At 42.9% G+C, this 18,837-nt stretch overlaps 1 protein-coding gene across 5 annotated transcripts in view; it reads left to right on the top strand.

Moving 5' to 3' along the window:
• The window catches only part of ADAMTSL1 (ADAMTS like 1), a 703,248-nt gene that overhangs the window by 579,330 nt on the left and 105,081 nt on the right, over positions 1 to 18,837 (top strand). For all 5 annotated transcript variants that reach the window (XR_007773162.1, XR_007773161.1, XR_007773160.1 and 2 more), the window contains 2 exons: positions 106 to 407; positions 5,179 to 5,308. Coding sequence is in view for 1 of the 5 variants with exons in the window: in XM_050944097.1 (XP_050800054.1) it covers positions 106 to 407; positions 5,179 to 5,308 (432 nt within the window). In the remaining 4 variants the exon portion in view is untranslated. The remainder of the gene's footprint in view (positions 1 to 105; positions 408 to 5,178; positions 5,309 to 18,837) is intronic.

Raw genomic sequence — 18,837 nt, 5'->3', positions numbered from 1 at the left:
GTTTCCCAGACAAATAATGATGTGTTTTGCAACCACTGGACAAGGAATGCTGCCCAATTATCTTGGACCTGCTGCTTACTTTGCCCTCTCTCTTGCTTACCATAGGTTTATTCCTGAGGCCTGGTCTGCCTGTAGTGTCACATGTGGGGTGGGCAGCCAGGTGCGGCCTGTGAAGTGTCAGGTGCTCCTGTCTTTCTCTCAGTCTGTGGCTGACCTGCCAATCGACGAATGTGAAGGTCCCAAACCTGCATCACAACGAGCCTGTTACAGCGGCCCCTGCAGTGGGGAGGCTGCTGAATCTAACCCTGAGGAAATTGAACTGATCTATGGGGGCCTCCAGGATTTTGATGAACTCTATGACTGGGAATACGAGGGCTTTACGGAATGCTCAGAATCCTGTGGAGGAGGTGAGGGCAATTTTGCTTTTTGCTCTGGTTAATTTGCTTTCCCCTTTTCCGGTATACATGCTTTGCAATGCGCACTGTCTAAAAGAGGGTTTTGCTACGTCTGTTTGAAGAATAAAAAAGGCTACAGTGGAAAGCTACATGAATTTCCTATTCGGGGCCCATTGAGTATCAAATGCCATGCTCATGCTCTCAGCTGTGAATGATTAATGCAGCTAATACTGCTGTTTACATTTTGTTCTTGATTACTCATATTTTATATTCACACTAGGAAGAATAACATAAAGCAGCCTAATAAGACGAACTAGCATAATTTTTTGTGCTTGTCTCTTAACATGGTCATATATGCACAGTTCTGCCACTGCAGGTGCATTTGCTTACTGAACTACTGGAGGCTCAGCTGGTTTCTGTAGCTTATGCTACCATCTGATATTAACTTGGATTCAAGTGCAAAAAGAAAACATATGGCAAAAATAGCCAACCATTCGATTGCCTAAAGCTTAACAGACTTTGCATTTGGAGAATCTAAAAGTTGATGAAAGTCAAAGGTTATGCATATTATGATAATTATTTACACATTGTATAGTACTAATTTGAGTTTATGCTATCTTTTGTCCAGTTGGTTCTCAAATATTTTCCCATTGCAATTGTTTAAAACCCTAGGCTTTCCCAGCTGCTGCCCTTTTAAAGGCAATTTTCACACTGTTTACAAAAGAATGCAGATAAATAATATGGCCAAAAGAATCCATTTTCTATATTAAATGGGAATGATATTGCAGAATTGGAAAGAGGTCAGTAGTGGGTTGAAGTTTGATAGTTGGCTAAATATTGATCCTCCAGCAGTCAAATACAATAGAAAAAAGTTCCAGAAGATAGAAAAGGATGTAAAGCATATCGCAAAGTGCTGTCTACAGTAGTTGGCATTTGATTGCAGTTAACATACAGTTTTCCACCATTATTTCCTGCTCTAATTATATCTAACTATACCAGTGTGTGTTGACTAGTGGCAAATGCTGACTTTTTAATAGCAACCACTGTATTTTGAGTCTGACTGGCCAATAATGATTTGTAATGCTTGTATTTTGAACCTGGAATCTTGAGTAGCTCAAGCAATGTCCCCTTGAACCGAAAAGAAACAATTTCAATATTTACAGTGTATATATATGTATACATTTTCATATATAACATACATAACATACATAAATTATGATGACAGAAACAGTTTGCTTTACCAATTTAAGATCTTTTGATTATTGACAAAAATGGTTAGCCGGGAGATTTATTTATTTATTTTTATATGGTCAACCAAAAATATGCCAGATTAAGAAATAGATTCTAAATCAAAATTTTTGTAGCTAAGTTGCAAGACCATTCAAGCTAATTTTATTGGTTTTGTACTCTCATGAGATGAAATTGGATAGACATAGAAGTAACCTTTCACCTTGGAGAGGTAGCAACCAGAAGGAACTAGTTAGTAATTTTGTCTGCCTTTAGTGGTTGTATTTCCCAGAGCTGTCATCAGATATCATGTAACAATTATGCTATTCTGGTAGATATAAACATAGAAAATCCCATTTGATGGTATATTGAAAGTGAATTTAAACTTCTTAGATTGATGTCCCACTCCCGTACCCTGTTACATTTTAATTTCCCATTCATGAACTGATACGTATTTTGAAAGAAAACAGTTTGAAGCAGGACAGCTTCATTATGGTGAAATGTTGTGTGATAAATAATATTTAGAAGTGAATCTGAAGCAAGTGTCCTCTGGAAAGTGGAAGGGGCGGCCTTTTCTTATTTTTTCTTAGTACTTTCCTGCACAGTTTCTGACAGGTAATGGAAGAATTTTGGAGAACATAAGCAATGGTCCTTGTATTGATTTAAAACTTGTCTTTAATTACATGCATTGGCCTACCCAAAATATAGGGACAGTTTATGTTAGCCTGCTGTGACACACTAAGTGTGAGAGTGTGGGGAGGGGTGGGCAGGCAAAAGTTGTTTTGAGCCACCTTTATGTTCCCCTGATGCTGGGCCAAGCCGGAAGACTGTTTGGTTCCTGGCACAGGTTACTGCAGCCCTATGACCATAGCCTTCAGGAGTCAATCTGGCAGTAGGGCCTAGATGGACTCAGGGGCTCCTTAGCCGCCAGCCCTGTTTTCCACAATACTTATGCTGGCAGACAAGATAGCAGGTCATGTTAGAGCCACTATGGTGGTTCTGTGTTACTGGAAGTCCCCTATATTCGGAGAGTCCCCCAGTGCCCGTTGAGCCAGGTTTCCAGCTCCTTTGTGCTGCTGTGGTAACTCAGATCAGTAGTATCACACCAGTGAATTTAGCCTATAACATTTATATTGAGAAATCAGCATTTCACGCATAGCGATAAAAACAATTTAAAAAAAAATTCAGTTTGCAGTGCATTCTTTTGAGAACTTTCCATTTTCATGAGACAGATAGAGATTTTTTTTATTTCCCAAGACCAAATCCAAATCCTCCCTGTGGCAGCAAAATTCAGTCAGCCTGGGGGCCAGACATGTTCAGGGCAGGCAAGAGACACCCTGCAGTCATTGGGCAAGGTGTTAACAATGGGGTCAAAATACTGTGCTGTGACATGTATTTGCCGTTTACACTTGCTGATGGTGGCAGAAATCATGTCTGCTGGGCTGAGTGCTAGCCATGTTCCCTGCTTGAATAATCATGACCCTTGTGGCCCTGGTGCCTGTCCCATCATATTAGGAGTGGGGGAACTGCCAGTTCAATTTTGTGCACTATGACTAGATGTTGTATCCAGTCCACATCATGAGCGCCACAATCCCACACTGCATTTTGACTTCTTACGCCCCTTCTGCCACCATATGTGTCTGTGTAGCAGGGGGAGGGTTTAACCCTAGAAGTTGTACGGTGCAGCTTACAAAGTTATCATAATGCCATTGGCTTGTAGTCAGCTTAGATGGCAAATACAAGCAATAAATAATACCTGAGTCTGTTCCTATCTTGGATAATTGTTGGAAGGTTCTGAGACTGCATGCAGCACATCTTGAATATTTGGGTACATCTGTTACAATAGTGTATATATGTTGCAATATTAATTTAAACATTCTGTTGGTATTGCCAGTGAGCTGTAACTGAACATGCTACTTAATATGTCTGCAGTTCATACTAAATATTTTGATATTGACATGTGGCTTGTTGCAGCAAAATACAAACGAACTACCCCTCTGAAACCTGCTGTCAGTGTTAAAGCATATGGGTAGGGGATGTTTAGTAGAAAGTTTCAAACGCTTCACCCTTCATTGACATAACTGTTTTTGAAATAAAATCTGGACTCTCTTAAAAAGTTTGCAAGCTTTCTAATGAGTGGGGCAGTATCCTGGCAGGATAGACAAGAAAGCTACTGGGTATACACGAGAGACAATTTAGATGGACTGAATAAGCAAGGAGGAGACACAAACAGGGCCTGGAAGTTAAAAAGAAAAAAAAATACTGTACAGCAAAGAGTAGCCTAAGAGACTGATCCTGAGCTGTAGAGACTCCTCAGTTGCAGTGAGGTTTGGGGAGAGGGATTAGACTCAGCACCTTCAGGATTAGACCACTCGTGGATTACAAATCCAAGGCAAGCACAGTGAAAATGCTAACACTTTTGTGTTGCACATAACGTTAGACAGCAATTTATTTGTGAAACTCCTACATGGGGAAGCCACAAAGAGGTAGTGAAGCTACCAGATCAAATAGAACCACCTTTGGGGGCTATTAGAGCTCTAGTCTCTGGATGCGGCAGTCTGACAACAGCTATTGTTCACAAATGATGAATATTATCACATCACTTTTTTTTGTGCACCTAGAACAGTCCTGTTCTGCTTAAAATGTAACATATAAATGGGCCATCTTTAACACCACTCCCGCTCTTAACTGAATGATCACATTGCTGCCTTGGCCGCTATGCAGTATGGTTGCATTCATTGTTTCAGTGTTAGAAGGACATTTGTTTTGTGCTTCTGCTTGTTTCAGTGACACTTGTGGAAGGTGGGGGACCAAGGAATTTGTCACCCAAATAAAGGTTTCTTAAGAGATTGACAGCAATGGCTGATTGAAGCAAAGCCGGGGCCTCCTTTTTAGTTATTTAATTGGAACTTCATTTAGGGTGATCAGATAGTAAGTGTGAATAATCATGACTGGGGTGGAGGGTAACAGGTGCCTATATAAGACAAAGCCCCAAATACCGGGACCATCCCTACAAAATCAGGGCATCTGGTCACCCTATCTTCAGGTAGGTGGGGAATAGGAGGAAAGGAGAAGCAATGGTGAATGTGGCCGGAGGCGTGTTTGTTTCTGGAGAGTTACAAGAGTTATAGGTGGAGGTTTCCTGTTAAAACAAAAGGGAGTGGAGGCCTGTGATTCACCCCAGTCATTCAGGGCCAACATGCCAGGAGGGACATTCCTAGCCTTTAGGTGCTCAAGTTAATGTCCTCACTGAGCTTCCAGTCAGCATGGAACACCTCGCCCTGCACATTACATGGCTGTAGAGCACGAGCAGCAAAACGTCACGCTAGCATGTCAATCAGCTCATCGGGCATGGGAGCCCCTCCCTTTGCCCCCATCTACAGGTTTGTCAGTAATGTCTGAACTGGCTTCATTGATCGTCCTGAGTATCAAACTGTATTTTCTGATGTGCAGAGGCCTCCACAGCAATTTAGCAGGACCCCTGCAGGTGCCATGTCTGCACTTCATCACCCCTTGGGTTCTATGCACTGAGTCCTGACCGGAATGTTGTGTGCAGGTGTCCAGGAGGCTGTTGTGACTTGCTTGAACAAACAGACGAGAGAGATTGCAGATGAAACTCTGTGTGTGACCAGCCGCCGTCCTCCACAGCTACTGAAAGCCTGTAATCTGGAGCCCTGTCCCCCAAGGTAGGCAGCAGCTTATATCCTTACCTTCAGCAGCAGCACACTTTCCTGTGCATGCAGGAGAGGAATAGTTATTGTTATTTGATGCTTGAAACTAATTTGCAATGTCCCAAACTCCCACTTAAAACTGTTTTGAATATCTGTGAAACTAGGACATTTGGGGCCAAATTTGCTGGTGTGAACTTGGACTTCACTGGAATTCTATGTGTATATGAGTATAACTGAGAACAGTATCAGGGCCTGAGGTTTTTAGCCCAGTGGCACCTCATAAACTAAACAAATGTTTTGTTTCAATCCTACGTGGTTCTTTTTAATTGTTGTAAAGTGAAGAGAGAGAATTTAACTGGATGAAAGTCTACGGCCTTTGTTATACAAAAGGTAAGACTAGATGACCTAATGGTCCCTACTGGCTTTAAAAATGATTAGCTGCGTACCATGGTGATGGAAGACTCGTGATCATGAGCTTTGCCTGAAGATTTTTCAATGGGATTTAAAGATACCACAGCAGAAACAAATCAAATATACTATCATGAGGTGATTTCAGTGTAAGCTATTTAAACAATACCCACACACATAACACACACTGTGTAATGTATTATAACTTTTTCAGTGTATAGTACTATTTTTCTTAGAGTCACAGAACCATGCTAAAATGGAGGGGCATATCTCAGAAGGCTCATGCATTGAAATCAGATGAACATCCAAATGTTTGGTTGCTCATCTGAACTTTACCCAAACTTACCTGAAACTTTTGGATGCCCACATTGTCCGCCCTCCTACCTCTCAGTCCACCTTGCCCTCAAAAGTGCTCCAGAATCTATTCTTCCCAGTACTTAGATACTACGGTGGAGGATGCTGTGGAAAACCATCACCCTAACGATATCACACTTTCCCATTTCCAGGAAAAAGGCAGGGTATCATATCTATGTCACGCATGAAGCAAAATGGCTTTTAAAAGATTCTTGGGGCTTTGTTTAGATGTGATTAGGCCTTTCCAAGTCTATAGGTAATTATACTGTATTATCTGTGTAAATGTACTATATATGTTTGTAATTATTTAGGGCCTGATTCTTTTTACATCAAAGCTCCTTTACACTGCTCTGGCAATGTAAAATACCTTAAAATGGGTTTAAACATAACATAAGCCCACTTTAATGCCCCTTTACATTGACAGAGTGGTATAAAAAGGGGCACTGGTGCAAATGACAATCTCTTAGCCTTTACATATGCACATGTATGGTACTATTTATATGAGTAGTATACTCAGGGGTGTATGGTTATGTTGATATATCAGTAGATTTAGGTTTCAGAGTAGCAGCCATATTAGTCTATATCCACAAAAAGTACAGGCATACTTGTGGCATCTTAGAGACTAACAAATTTATTTGAGCATAAGCTTTCGTGGGCTACAGCCCAGGGCCACCCAGAGGATTCAGGGGGCCTGGGGCAAAGCAATTTTGGGGGCCCCTTCCATAAAAAAAAGTTGCAATACTATATTCTCTTGGGGGCCCCTGTGGGGCCTGGGGCAAATTGCCTCACTTGCCCCCACCACCACCCCTGGGCGGCCCTGCTACAGCCCACTTCATCGGATAGAATGGAACATATAGTAAGGAGATATATACACACATACAGAGAACATGAAAAGGTGTCATCATCATAGAACCTAATCACATCAGCCACGCCATCAGGGGCTCGTTCACCTGCACATCTACCAATATGATATATGCTATCATGTGCCAGCAATGCCCCTCTGCCATGTACATTGACCAAACCGGACAGTCTCTATGCAAAAGAATAAATAGACACAAATCTGACATCAGGAATCATAACATTCAAAAACCAGTAGGAGAGCACTTCAACCTCTCTGGCCACTCAGTAACAGACTTAAAGGTGGCAATTTTGCTCCTCTCCAGACATAGCCATATCTAACTCTCCTTTGATGGAAGGTCAGGGTGGGAGTGGGAAAAGTAGTATGTAGGTCCAGTCTGCTCACACTTATGTCTCTCTTCGCATTTCCTCCTACCTCTTGCTAAATGTTCTCCCCACCCTCCTTCCCTGTGCATTTCTCCAGCCTACCTCCCACCTTGCACTCTTGGCTTTGTAACTTTTTATACTGCCCCCTGGATTGGGGCAGCCTCTCATGCCTCGTGCACTAATCAACCTCCCTTTCTCCTTTGAAATCCTCCCTTACCACATAATTTCAGGGAAGTTTCCAACACTGATCTCCTCTCTCTTGCTGTCAGCACTGCTTTGCAGTTGAACTGTCACCTGTTGTGCTATCTACAATAGGACAGATCCACAGAAGTTGTGGTCGATGTAGTGGCATAGCTCCATTGGATAAGTATATCTAGGTTAGATTGTAAGGGACTGGTTCTTTTCTGGGCTAAGGCCTCTGAACTCAATTCTGGCCATGTAAAGGGGCCTTAAGGTGGGCATAAATTACATTTACTGTGTAAATGAGAATCAAGCCTTAAGTTCCTTAGGACAGGAGCCTTGTTTCCTAGAAGCTTACAAAGTGCCATTACACTAATGGCATTATATAAATATAAATTACCAAGTAATATTGATAGCAACAATCCGCAGCCTCCAAAGGGGCACAGATGACATCAGAAAGGTTTGTTTGCTTTTTAATCCTATCATCCTAATGAAAGGACCTTCAGAATCTTAACTCAAGAAATCTTGATCCAGGAGTTCTGGTGGCAATCTAGAGCAGGGTTGGGCAACCTATGGCATATGTGCCAAAGGTGGCACGCCAGCTGATTTTTGTGGCACTCACACTGTCCGGGGAGCCCTGCATTTTAATTTTAAATGAAGCTTCTTAAACATTTAAAAAACCTTATTTACTTTACATACAACAATAGTTTAGTTATATATTATAGACCAGGGTCGGCAACCTACGGCACGCGTGCCAAAGACGGCACACGAGACAATTTTTAATGGCATGCTGCTGCCTGCTGGAGTCCTGGCTGCCGGCCCCGCTCAGCCCGCTGCCGAACCCAGGCCAGCAGCGAGCTGAGCGGGGCCAGCGGCTGGACCCCAGCAGGCAGCAGTGTATCATTAAAAATCCTGCCTGGCTGGGCCCACTCTTCTGTGCTTCTCCCGCCGGCATTTGCGCGTTTTCCTGACCTCCATCACTTCCGGCAGGAGGTTGTGTTTCCGGGTTAGTGTGTCCATAGCGCTACCTGCTGTCTGCGGAGTCTGAGCAGCCCCGCCAGCAGGGGCAGGAAGAGGGACCCGGCCACACAGGAGTTGCAGCGTCCGCGAGGCCTGTAAGTGGGGAAGAGTACTGGGTCTCAGCTGCGCCGTGTGCCTGCTCGCACTGAACATGGCCAGCCCTGCTTCCTGGACTCAGGCAGGCTGCCCCGGGGCTGGAGCCCCGGTGCTGGGAGCTTGGCTCTGTACTGGGGCAGGCTGCGTCCCACAGCCTGAACCCAAGCCCAGGGGCTGCGGCTCACCGCCTGCAGGACTCTGGCAACAGCTGGTTCATGCCTCTTTCCCCAGCCCAGGTCACTGGGCCCCGCTCCCCTCTGGCATTAAGGGCAGAACCCAGGAGTCTGGAACCCTAGTCTCCGTCTGCCTCCCATCCCATCAAACAACTTGAGCCCAGCTGGAAACCTAGGAATCCAGAATCCTCGCTTTCAGCACTCCTCCCCTGAGCGTCAGACACCAGCCCCTTCCCAGAGCCTGGGAGTCCCAACTCCCACCCTGCTCTGTGCCTTACCCCCCAACACACAAACCAAGCCCCTACCCTGATCCCTGCACCCCCCTCACACACACCCAGCCTTCTGCCCTGGCCCCCGCACTCCCCTCACACACACCCAGCTTTCTGCCCTGACCCCTGCACCCCCAAATGGGAGCATCTGCACCCCCCCCCACCCACACACACGCATTCCCACCTGCACAACTTGCACCAAATGCGAGCTGCCCAGGTAAGCACTCCACACCCAAACCTTTTGCTGCAACCCTGAGCCCCATCCTTCATTTTAGCTACTGGCCAGACCCTACACCTCAACACCCAGCCTGCTCTTTCACCCCCAGCCCTGTGCTCAGTGCGCTCCCACTCTCAGCTCAGTGCAGAGAGAGAAGAAGAGAATGGGTCAGAACCAGGGAGAAGGTAGGTACCCACTCTGTCTGGGCAGGGCTGGGACCCCAGACCCTCAGCAGGCTGAGCGGCAGTGGGCTGAGCCACTTCAGCCCATTGCCAGTCTGGGGTCTCGGCCACTGGCCCCCCTCAGCCCACTGCTGGCCCCAGGTTCTGGCTGCTGGCCCCTTGCCAGCCGGGGTCCCGGCCGCCGGTCCCACTCACCCTGCTGCCGGCCTAGGTGAACGTAACCCAAGGCCGGCAGCGGACTGAACAGGCTGGCAGCGTAAGATCGACATTTTAATTTCATTTTAAATTAAGTTTCTTAAACATTTTGAAACCCTTGTTTACTTTACATATGACAATAGTTTAGTTATATAATATAGACAGAGAGAGACCTTCTAAAAAACATTAAAATGTATTACTGGCACGCAAAATCTTAAATTAGAGTGAATAAATGAAGACTCGGCACACCACTTCTGAAAGGTTGCTGACCCCTGATCTAGAGTAAAATCCTTGCCGCACTGAAGTCAATGGGAGCATTCCTATTGACCTCACTGAGGACAGGATTTCACCTCTAGTGCTTTGAGGCCTCTGTGACAGAGGTTTCCAAACCGAAATCCATACTGATTCCCAGTATTCTCGCTGATGAATTATGGGCAGAGCTGGCTCGTCTCGTGGGACTGGCTCTTCCTCCTTGTTTCCAGTTGCTAAACTACATTAAAAGAAGCTAAAAATATATTAATTCTTTCCTAATATGACTGTGCCATGTAATTGCCTGCTGTAATTGTGTTTGTTGTGAATAAGAAGAGAGTGAGTCCACTGGACATAGCAAATGGGGTGGCAGGTGGCCCTTAAGATACTAGAATGTAGTTCACACTGTGAAAAACTCTGAGAATTCCTGCCCTATAAAATGAGAATTCCCTCCCTTTCTGTTTAGGCAGTCAGGAGAAACTGCTTCAGTGGAGATTCAGCCAGCAAAGGGACAAAACATGGTTACATTTTGAGTCTAATCCACTTTAAGAACTTCCTGTTGGTTTAAGAGTGAGAACATTTGTAGGCTTAAGGGCTTTGCCTCTGCTACAGACACTCTCAGGTTACCAATGGCAATCTCCATATCTTCTCAAAGGGTTATTCCATCCAGGCCTAAGGCTTAAAAACAAGCTTTTCCTGGGCAACAACCAGCTTTATTTGTTACGTACCGTATGTGCAAGAATAGTGGACAGTAGAATTCTAGAAGATTTTTATGATTGGTCATTTTTTTAAGACGCTTTCAAAACAGAAAATTACTTACCACAGGAGGAATTGAAAAGAATGGCTTTCACTCTGTTTGTTATTCCATCATTTTATTCCATCATTTTTCTTGGGCATTTGAGATAACCCAGGGAAGAGATCTTTACTGTGTGACAACTTTTCTCCCTCTAAGTCAGGATAAGGTGAGTAGGCTGAAGGACTGCAGACTTATGGGATTTATAAGAGCACCTAAGTGAGTTAGGCCCCTAACTCCCAATAGAATGAGGCACTTACCCTGCTTTAGCCACTTTTGTAAATACACCAGGCACCTACCCTCATTTTTAGGTGCCTGAAGAATTTTGTAAACCTGGCCTGCTATCTTAGAACCTTTACACTGTACATCATCTATCGGTGAGAAACCAAAACCAAACCACAAAACTCAAGTTTTAAAAAATTCACAGCTATATGGAATCAACAGAAAGTTATGTTTTGAGTTTAGACAGAAGATTTTCAGAACCCAGAGAAGTTTCACACAAAACTTGCCTGGTTTTGTTTCCTTGTGCAAAGCTCAAAGCAGCTGGGTGTCCCATGGTTTTGGATTTTGTTGTGAGGAAGTTTTTCCTTCAAGAAAAATGGCGGAAGGAAAGCCCAGTGACTTCTCTTGGATACAGCTAAACAAAACCTCCCCATAAATAATAACTGTTGAAACAAGGAATGGTGGAATGTAGAGGACACTGGCAGTTCTTATTTTTGAACTTGGTGCCTCAATACTGTGGTTTTTGGTGTATTAGAAATTAACAGAATAGAATGGCCTGTCCTTAGACTAAGGTATCCTTATTTGTTATTTCTGAGTGCATGCAACAGAGATACACCCAGGGCATAATTCTGATCACGCATCAGTGAAAATCAGGTGTAACAGGAGTGCAGAATCAAGCTGTAAGAAACTGATTAGTGAAGATAGAATAGCTCTATCCAGTAGTAGACTCAGAATAACTCATCAGTTAAAAATAAAGTTTTCCCCCCACTGCACTTGGACAGCGATTCTTTGAGAGATAAAAACACACATTTCTTCTGCTTGCTATGTTTGTATTTTAAATTGTTCTAAAAATAGTCTGAAGAATTAATTTCCAGTGATGTCTTCACTCTTCTTGACAGCAAAATTGACTCATGTCTAAAAACGTTTCCTTCCGCTGCCCAAAGTACAAAGGCAGTCATCGTTTAATCAGATATAATCACCCTCGGTTATAACTGCTATGGCATGAACAGCTCATGATAAACCACTGAGCACTACCAAAAGGAAGAAAGAGTGTGCCATGGCTGTGTTCTTAATTATAACTGTTCAATAGCTTGGTCGCTGTGTGTTGAAAAGATTTGGTAAACGTGTGTGGAGGAGGGGAGAGAAGAAAAGCAATGAAAGCCAGATGGCTGAAAAAGAAGGAAATTCCAGGCAATTTCTGCAGCTTTGTTCTCACATACTTTCAAAACTAAACTTTATTCCTGTGCAACAAAGAACAGTTGAATGGTACAGAACAGATAAACAGTGAAGAAAAAGCACATCATTCCAGGAATAACACAAGGTTTTCCTTCCCACTTCTCCCTACCTCCTCTTTCTCAAGCCGGTAGTTCTAATGAGAACAAACTGTAAGAGCAAATTGATGGACCCAATACATGGCTGAGGTGTCAAGGCACCATAAGCCAGGCTGGGCCACCCGCTCAATGCTCAGCAACCACCTCGGTTTTTTTTTCCTTTTTTTTCCTCTGATGCTGCCTGTTCTATTTTTGTAGAACATAGGACATATTTGAATATATTGTTTTCTCTGCTGGATGCTGTATATCTTCCCCGTTTTGTTCTTTCTCATTTCCCAATTGAATTCAGACTATACAGGTGAAAACAGAAATTTACTTTTTTTGTTTTGTTTGGGACTAGGAGGTGTCAGATTGTTTGTGGGCCCAACCTACTATAAGTGAATTCCACCTATACACTGAAATGAATTAAGCATGTATTATGGGTCAAACCCTGAGGTACTTCCTCTGATCCATACATCGGTGCTCAGTGCATGGGGGAGAGCATAAGAACCTGCCCATCCTACACAGCCAGGCTGAATTGAAGCCTCTCGGTCTCTTTCTTGGAAAACAATTGTGACTTGTGATTTCTTGTTGTGTTATCATTGGTACATTGATATTACAATACAGCTCCATTGGCAGGATATACCAGTTCTTATCCTCATTACAGCCATTTCCCAGAAAAAGCCTGAGTTATGTCATGCATTGCCTATCTTCACTTTCTCTCTGTTCCACTGTCTAGTAGAGCAGGGTGGTAATTAAACATTGAAACAACATACCAAGGGACGTGGTGCACCACGGGTGCTGGAATAACTTGTAGAATGAGGGTGCTGAGAGCCATTGAACCAACATGTAAACCCTGTATATGATGGAAACCATTTCAAGCAAGGGGGTGCGGCAGCATCCCTAGTTCCAGCACCTCTATGGTGCACACTCCCTCACCTGAAGTCAAGATGACTGTCTTCTAAAACATGCTCTAGTTTAACCAGAAGACCGAGGCATTGTGCAGGAATCACTTGGTGAGGATCTATGGCCTTTGCTATGCAGGAGGTCAAACTAACTCATCCTAATGGTCCCTTTTGGCCTTAAAATCTCTGTGACCTGGAGAACCATTTATCTTCTCTGTAATCTCTGCAAGCATTGCCAACCCTTCTAGTTTCAAGGGTACCATCCCCTTAAGTGGCTGTCCAAAAGGTGCCAAGCAACTGTCATGCTCAGAGCTGCTCATTTTTTAAATTTACCTTCCCAGCTATACTTGGATATATTAGTAGCTTCATAGCCATCAGTTTTGATTCAATATCAAACATGTACTCCTGTACATCTTATTCTGGAGCAGTCCCAGTACACCTACCCAATCATGCCCAGACAGAGACTTCATTTCCAGCACTAAGATTCCTACCAGAGAGTCAGGTTACACGTCAATAAAGCAACAACTTCCAAATTGTCGGTTTGAATTAAACAGTTTTAGAAGCTCCCTTGCAATTGTTTTTTCCTCAGTCCAACTCCTCTAGATTAATATTCATCTTTTCTTTGGCCATTTTGGTTCTTTAATAATATAGGCTTTTACCCATGGATGTTCTCCTTCACTTCAGCTCATGTTCAGTTCATAGTCCAATATGCTTGTGAAATATTAGAGCACATTTTTAAATCTTTGAAAATGACTTCTGGACATTCCACATTTCCCTCTGACTTCTAAGGACATCAGATTACCCTTCTCAGTCGAAGAACCAGATAGATAGATGCCTTTCTCTGCACAGGTCTCATGGTCACGAACCTTGGCGCTGACAGACATGTTAGTACATCCCCAAACTGGAGTATAATTTGACACTTTTCCTCATAGAATAGTTTGTGATGAGCTTGTGCTTACACGGTGGTAGGGTCTTTGTGAGCCATGTAGAGGAAAATTTCTCCTCATTTGCCTTTTCCTGGCACTGTTGATTTCCTGGTTGCAGCCAGCTTGCTTCAGTCTATTTCACTCCACCCCTCTCTTTTCTAGTGCCCACTCTAATCAGAATCGAATACTTGCTGCCATATAATATTTTTCAATATTTGAAAGACGTGCTCTCCGTTTCCCATTTTCTACTTTCACTTTTTATTCTTGGTTTCCTCTTAATTGCCTCAGTAGAAAGAATTCACATTTTTTACTACAAAAGGAACTATTTCCCAACCATGACTCTAAAGAGGGAGTCTCTGCTTTCGAGCCAAGAATAAAATTGCTAAAGTCCAATACGTTTCACAAAAATGGCCTTTGTTAATTTCACATTTATTGTGTTATCCTACAAAATACCTGGCATGATCTCCCAGTTGGTTTATCTGACTGTGAAACCACTATTTTAATTTAAAAACAAACAAACAAAAAAAAAAAACAGCAGTGTGCCACTGTGAGGCCTAACATGAAGTAGGGTATACTAGCATCCTGTTATCTTCCAGTCACAGCTCTGTTAAAGCATCTTGTTGCTGTAGTAAATTGAGGAGTGTCTGATGTTTGTGGAATCAATAAAGATTTACTAATGAAAATAGGCAGCTTCTATTAGAAGAACAAATAAAAGCAGACCCGACATACTCTAAAGGAACTGTATAATTAATTCAGTCAGTCACATTTATTCATCAAATAAAGGGAGGAAACAGCTTGATTTTCATTTGTAATTGAATTTGGAGTAAAGTATGTTCCCACGAAAAGTGCCAGATTGATAAAACAAAGTGCTGTGTATCCACAAAGTAGGTGCAGCCTGGGAGTAGCAGGATTAGCTTCCTCACATGTATCCATCAAACTTTTTTTTCCACTAGGGATGAGGATGCAGCTCCTCAGGCTCCATTCCCATTAAGTCCTTGGCCTCTCTGGTAACCTAAAGGTTCAACTGCAGTAGTAGATTTTGTCATGTGCACTGTTGCCAGTAGGGACAGGACTAAGACCAACTCACTTCATACAGACCTCTGAATAGCAGCGGATGTTAACTCTTGGTTAACAACACCCTTGAGAGATATTTGAACCACTTACACAGAGGTGAAGGCTTTACATTTCATTACAATTACTTGAACCATCTAATTCTCCAAAAGCCTGGTCTATGCTACAGAGTTTTGTTGGCAGGAGTCAACTTTTGTTGCCACAGGCCTGCACCAGTCCACCGTTACATTTGTGTCCCACCCAAAGGAACACTCCCCCCACCCTCCCCCACATTCCACTGACACAGTAATACCACATCCCGTGGTATACACACAAATTTTGGACTGGTATAAATATGTTGGATAGGGATATGAAATTTTTTTCCGAAATAGTTATATTAATAGTACAACCTCTAGTGTGAACACAGTTATACTGGTATAAAGGTGCCTTATACCAGTATGGTTTATTCCCCATCCCATGTGGGAATAGGCACTTCTATACAAGTGTAACTGCATCCACACATTAGCTGGGTCATAGCACTTTAACTATGTCTATATAGTTAAAGTAATACAAATTTTTTGTGTAGGCCAGGCCTAACAGGCTCATTTCAGGGCATCTGGTAGAAGTGCCTCAGCATAAGTCTGCTTATGTTCATAATGATACTTCTGCTGCCATCATCCTGGATACCATTAAGGCTGCTGCCTCCAGACCCTCTGAGCAGGATTCTGATCTCATTTTAAGTGCTATATATCCATTGACGTCATCAGCTAGTTCCAGATTTATAGCGATGTAACTGAGCCTGCAGTGTGGCTCTCTGCATCTGGAGCAGCTGCACGCATGTGTTTGGATCTCTGTATGCCAGGATGAGGAAAATCAATTTCTGTTCCAAAAGACTGAAGTGGTTACTAAACAGAGTACTAGTCCGACTATGGCAGCATTATCTCAAAGGGAGAATTAAAGAGAAAACACTGGTTTTGGACATGATTTTGGAACAAGCCTCTATGCTGCATCACTACCAGCATGTTGCAAAAGAGGCATCAGGATGGGGAGCTCAAATACAAGCAGAGGTTGGGCATTCCAATGCTGTAAATATATTTTTATGATTAAATAAATGTGCAAGAAGACCGGCATGCCTGAAATTGAGAGAGACTGTGCCTGATCCACTAGGGAAATAGTTCAAGAACAGTTCATCCCAGTGCAAATATTATCTCTGTAATGCTGCCAGCCAGGGTCACCAAGAGTTGCACTATCTGCCATTTAGGTCACAGCGCTGGTTGCAGAAGTGAGACTGGACTGGGAGTTACTTCAATCCATAGACCACTTTTTCCAACATTGTTTCATTCATGAATCTACTCTTTGTTCATTTGTTTCAGTAACACCTCCTCTCTCTCCTTTGTTCTCCATTTCCGCACAGGCATCCTTCAACTCGATGAGTGTCTTGTTACATGGTGGAATAAAATCTCATGTTGATGAATATAGATCTTTCAGGTTATGAAGTCGAGGCTATGTCTGTGATTTTTTTTTTCCATGCAGCTCACAGACAATTCAAGCTGACACATGATACATTGTTCATTTTAAAAACATTTCATTGCAGATTCTAAAATGTGTTTTTCTCCATGACAAGGAAATCAGTTTCTTGCACTTCTCCCCCACTGACTGAACACTTTCATACATGTTTGCCCTCTAGTATTCAGTTTTACTGGGTGCCCTAATGTTAACTAAAAATGGATCCTTTTGCAAATAGTCATTTTAAAGTGGGAGGTGGGGTTCTGTTGTGCGTTTTCACTCTTTCCAGATTATATTAACTTAGTGCAGGGGAAAGGTGTTGGTTTATTTGACCACAATAGAAGGAGATGGAGTCCCTGAAAGACCCCTGCCGTGGGAGATATCAATTAGATTGACAGTTTTGGCAGCTGAAATCTACATTCCAACCAAAAAGCATATACAATGTGGGCAGTAACCATGCAAACTTCCTCATTCTGACTCCTGGAGGAACCATTTCTAGGACAGAATTGTGCTTCACAGTTCCTGTGCCCATTTAGTCTGTAGCCTTTCTGTTTATACTCTGAACAAGAATGCCAGTAGGATAATAGGTTTTGTGGTGTGGACACTTTTCCACTAGGAAACTGGATTTAGACCATCCCTTCACCTTAAAACCCTCTGCTCTGTCTCACAGGCCTTGCACCCTTCTCTGTCATCCCTGTACTTTACACTCATCCTGTACTAGCTGTCTCTCAGTCCTTCACTCTGATGGTGCAAGTGCAGCTCTTGTCATCTGTAGTAACCGCCTTCCTGTAACTGTCCTTCACCAGTTCTCCATCTTCTAATGGGAAAGAGCAGCAAAGAGTCCTGTGGCACCTTATAGACTAACAGATGTTTTGGAGCATGAGCTTTCGTGGGTGAATACCCACTTCGTCAGATGCATGGGAAAGAATGTCCATCACTGCTGTTTTGGGTGAAAGCCTAGATTTGAATCAGCAAGATGGGTGTGTCTGTTTAACTTAATCTGTCTGCCTATTTCTATCATGCTTGTCACCATCATACCTCACTGCCTCAATTGTTATATTGGGTCACAAAATTGTGTGTGGTAACTATGCAGTTGCCATTTTCTCTCACTGTTGTAATTTGCTGAGCTTATATTTCTGTTGCAAATTCCCTTGTGGTCCATGTAGTGTGTGCAATTCTGGTGTTGTCCGCCAGGAAACTCTCATTGTGTGTTAGACTGCATCCATCTGTTTGGCTTCTTACACTGGGAAAAGAGATGTCTATTAGAGCTGGTCAAATTTTTTCCATTTGTACCGGTTTTAATGGAAAATTGTGTCTTCAGATATAATTTTTCTTTCACAAAAAGTATCTGCTTTAAATTCCCAATGGTTTTGTGTGTTTAATTTTGGCTAAAAAATGAACATTTTTGGCTAAAAATTGAAAAAAAAAAATTTTTAATGCCACCACAGTGTCTCATGGGAATTGCGGTTCAGATACCTCATACTTATTTTCCTCTACTGTCTGTGTTCCGCAGCCAGACTACATGATGCATTATGGTTAGGGACTCCCATGATGCACTATGGTAGCCTAGCAAGAGGGGAGAATATGGTGCATGACGGGAGATGTAGTCCAGCCAAGGAGCTCGATCTATAGAAGAGAAATAGGAGCATAAGGCACCTGAACTACTATTGCCATAATGTACTGTGGCAGCATGTCCAGATATTTACATTTTTTGTTTTCATCCAAAAAATTTTACCTGAAATATTTTAGTTTTCATCAAAAAGTCCAAAAAAAATCAGCTAATCAAGATGGTCAGTAGTGGAGATGCTGCTTCCAGGAGGCAGCAGTACCAGCTCTGTGTAACTTCTCTCCCTCTTTGGCTTTAGAGTTCTTCCTCCGTTTTTCTCTCTTTTGCTTTGTTATAGAAATATTGCCCCCTCCCACAATTATTCATACTGAGCTACAGTGTTCATTGATACTGATAAAACTGCAGAGTCAATGCAGGCCACCTCTCTCTGCTCCCAAAGTAATCTCAGTAAGCCTTTGATATTTCTACATGCACTGGCTTAATGTGGCTGAAATGCTGTACAATTATCACTTTTCATAGGTTCTCCTCAGTTGTGAGATGGATGCTTTCTGAGAAAAAGCACATCTCTTTACCTTGCTCACAAAGAACCCTAGAACTCACTAGGTTGTACAGAGCAGTTCTGATCCACTGCCAAGACCGGTAATCAAACAACGAGACCTTTAGTCCCTGGGCCTTAGTTTGTCAGATTAGCACTGACG

Source organism: Gopherus flavomarginatus, chromosome 3, assembly GCF_025201925.1.
Source record: "Gopherus flavomarginatus isolate rGopFla2 chromosome 3, rGopFla2.mat.asm, whole genome shotgun sequence".
NCBI classification, from domain to species: Eukaryota; Metazoa; Chordata; order Testudines; family Testudinidae; genus Gopherus; species Gopherus flavomarginatus.
This window is presented reverse-complemented; position numbering and strand designations above follow the sequence as displayed.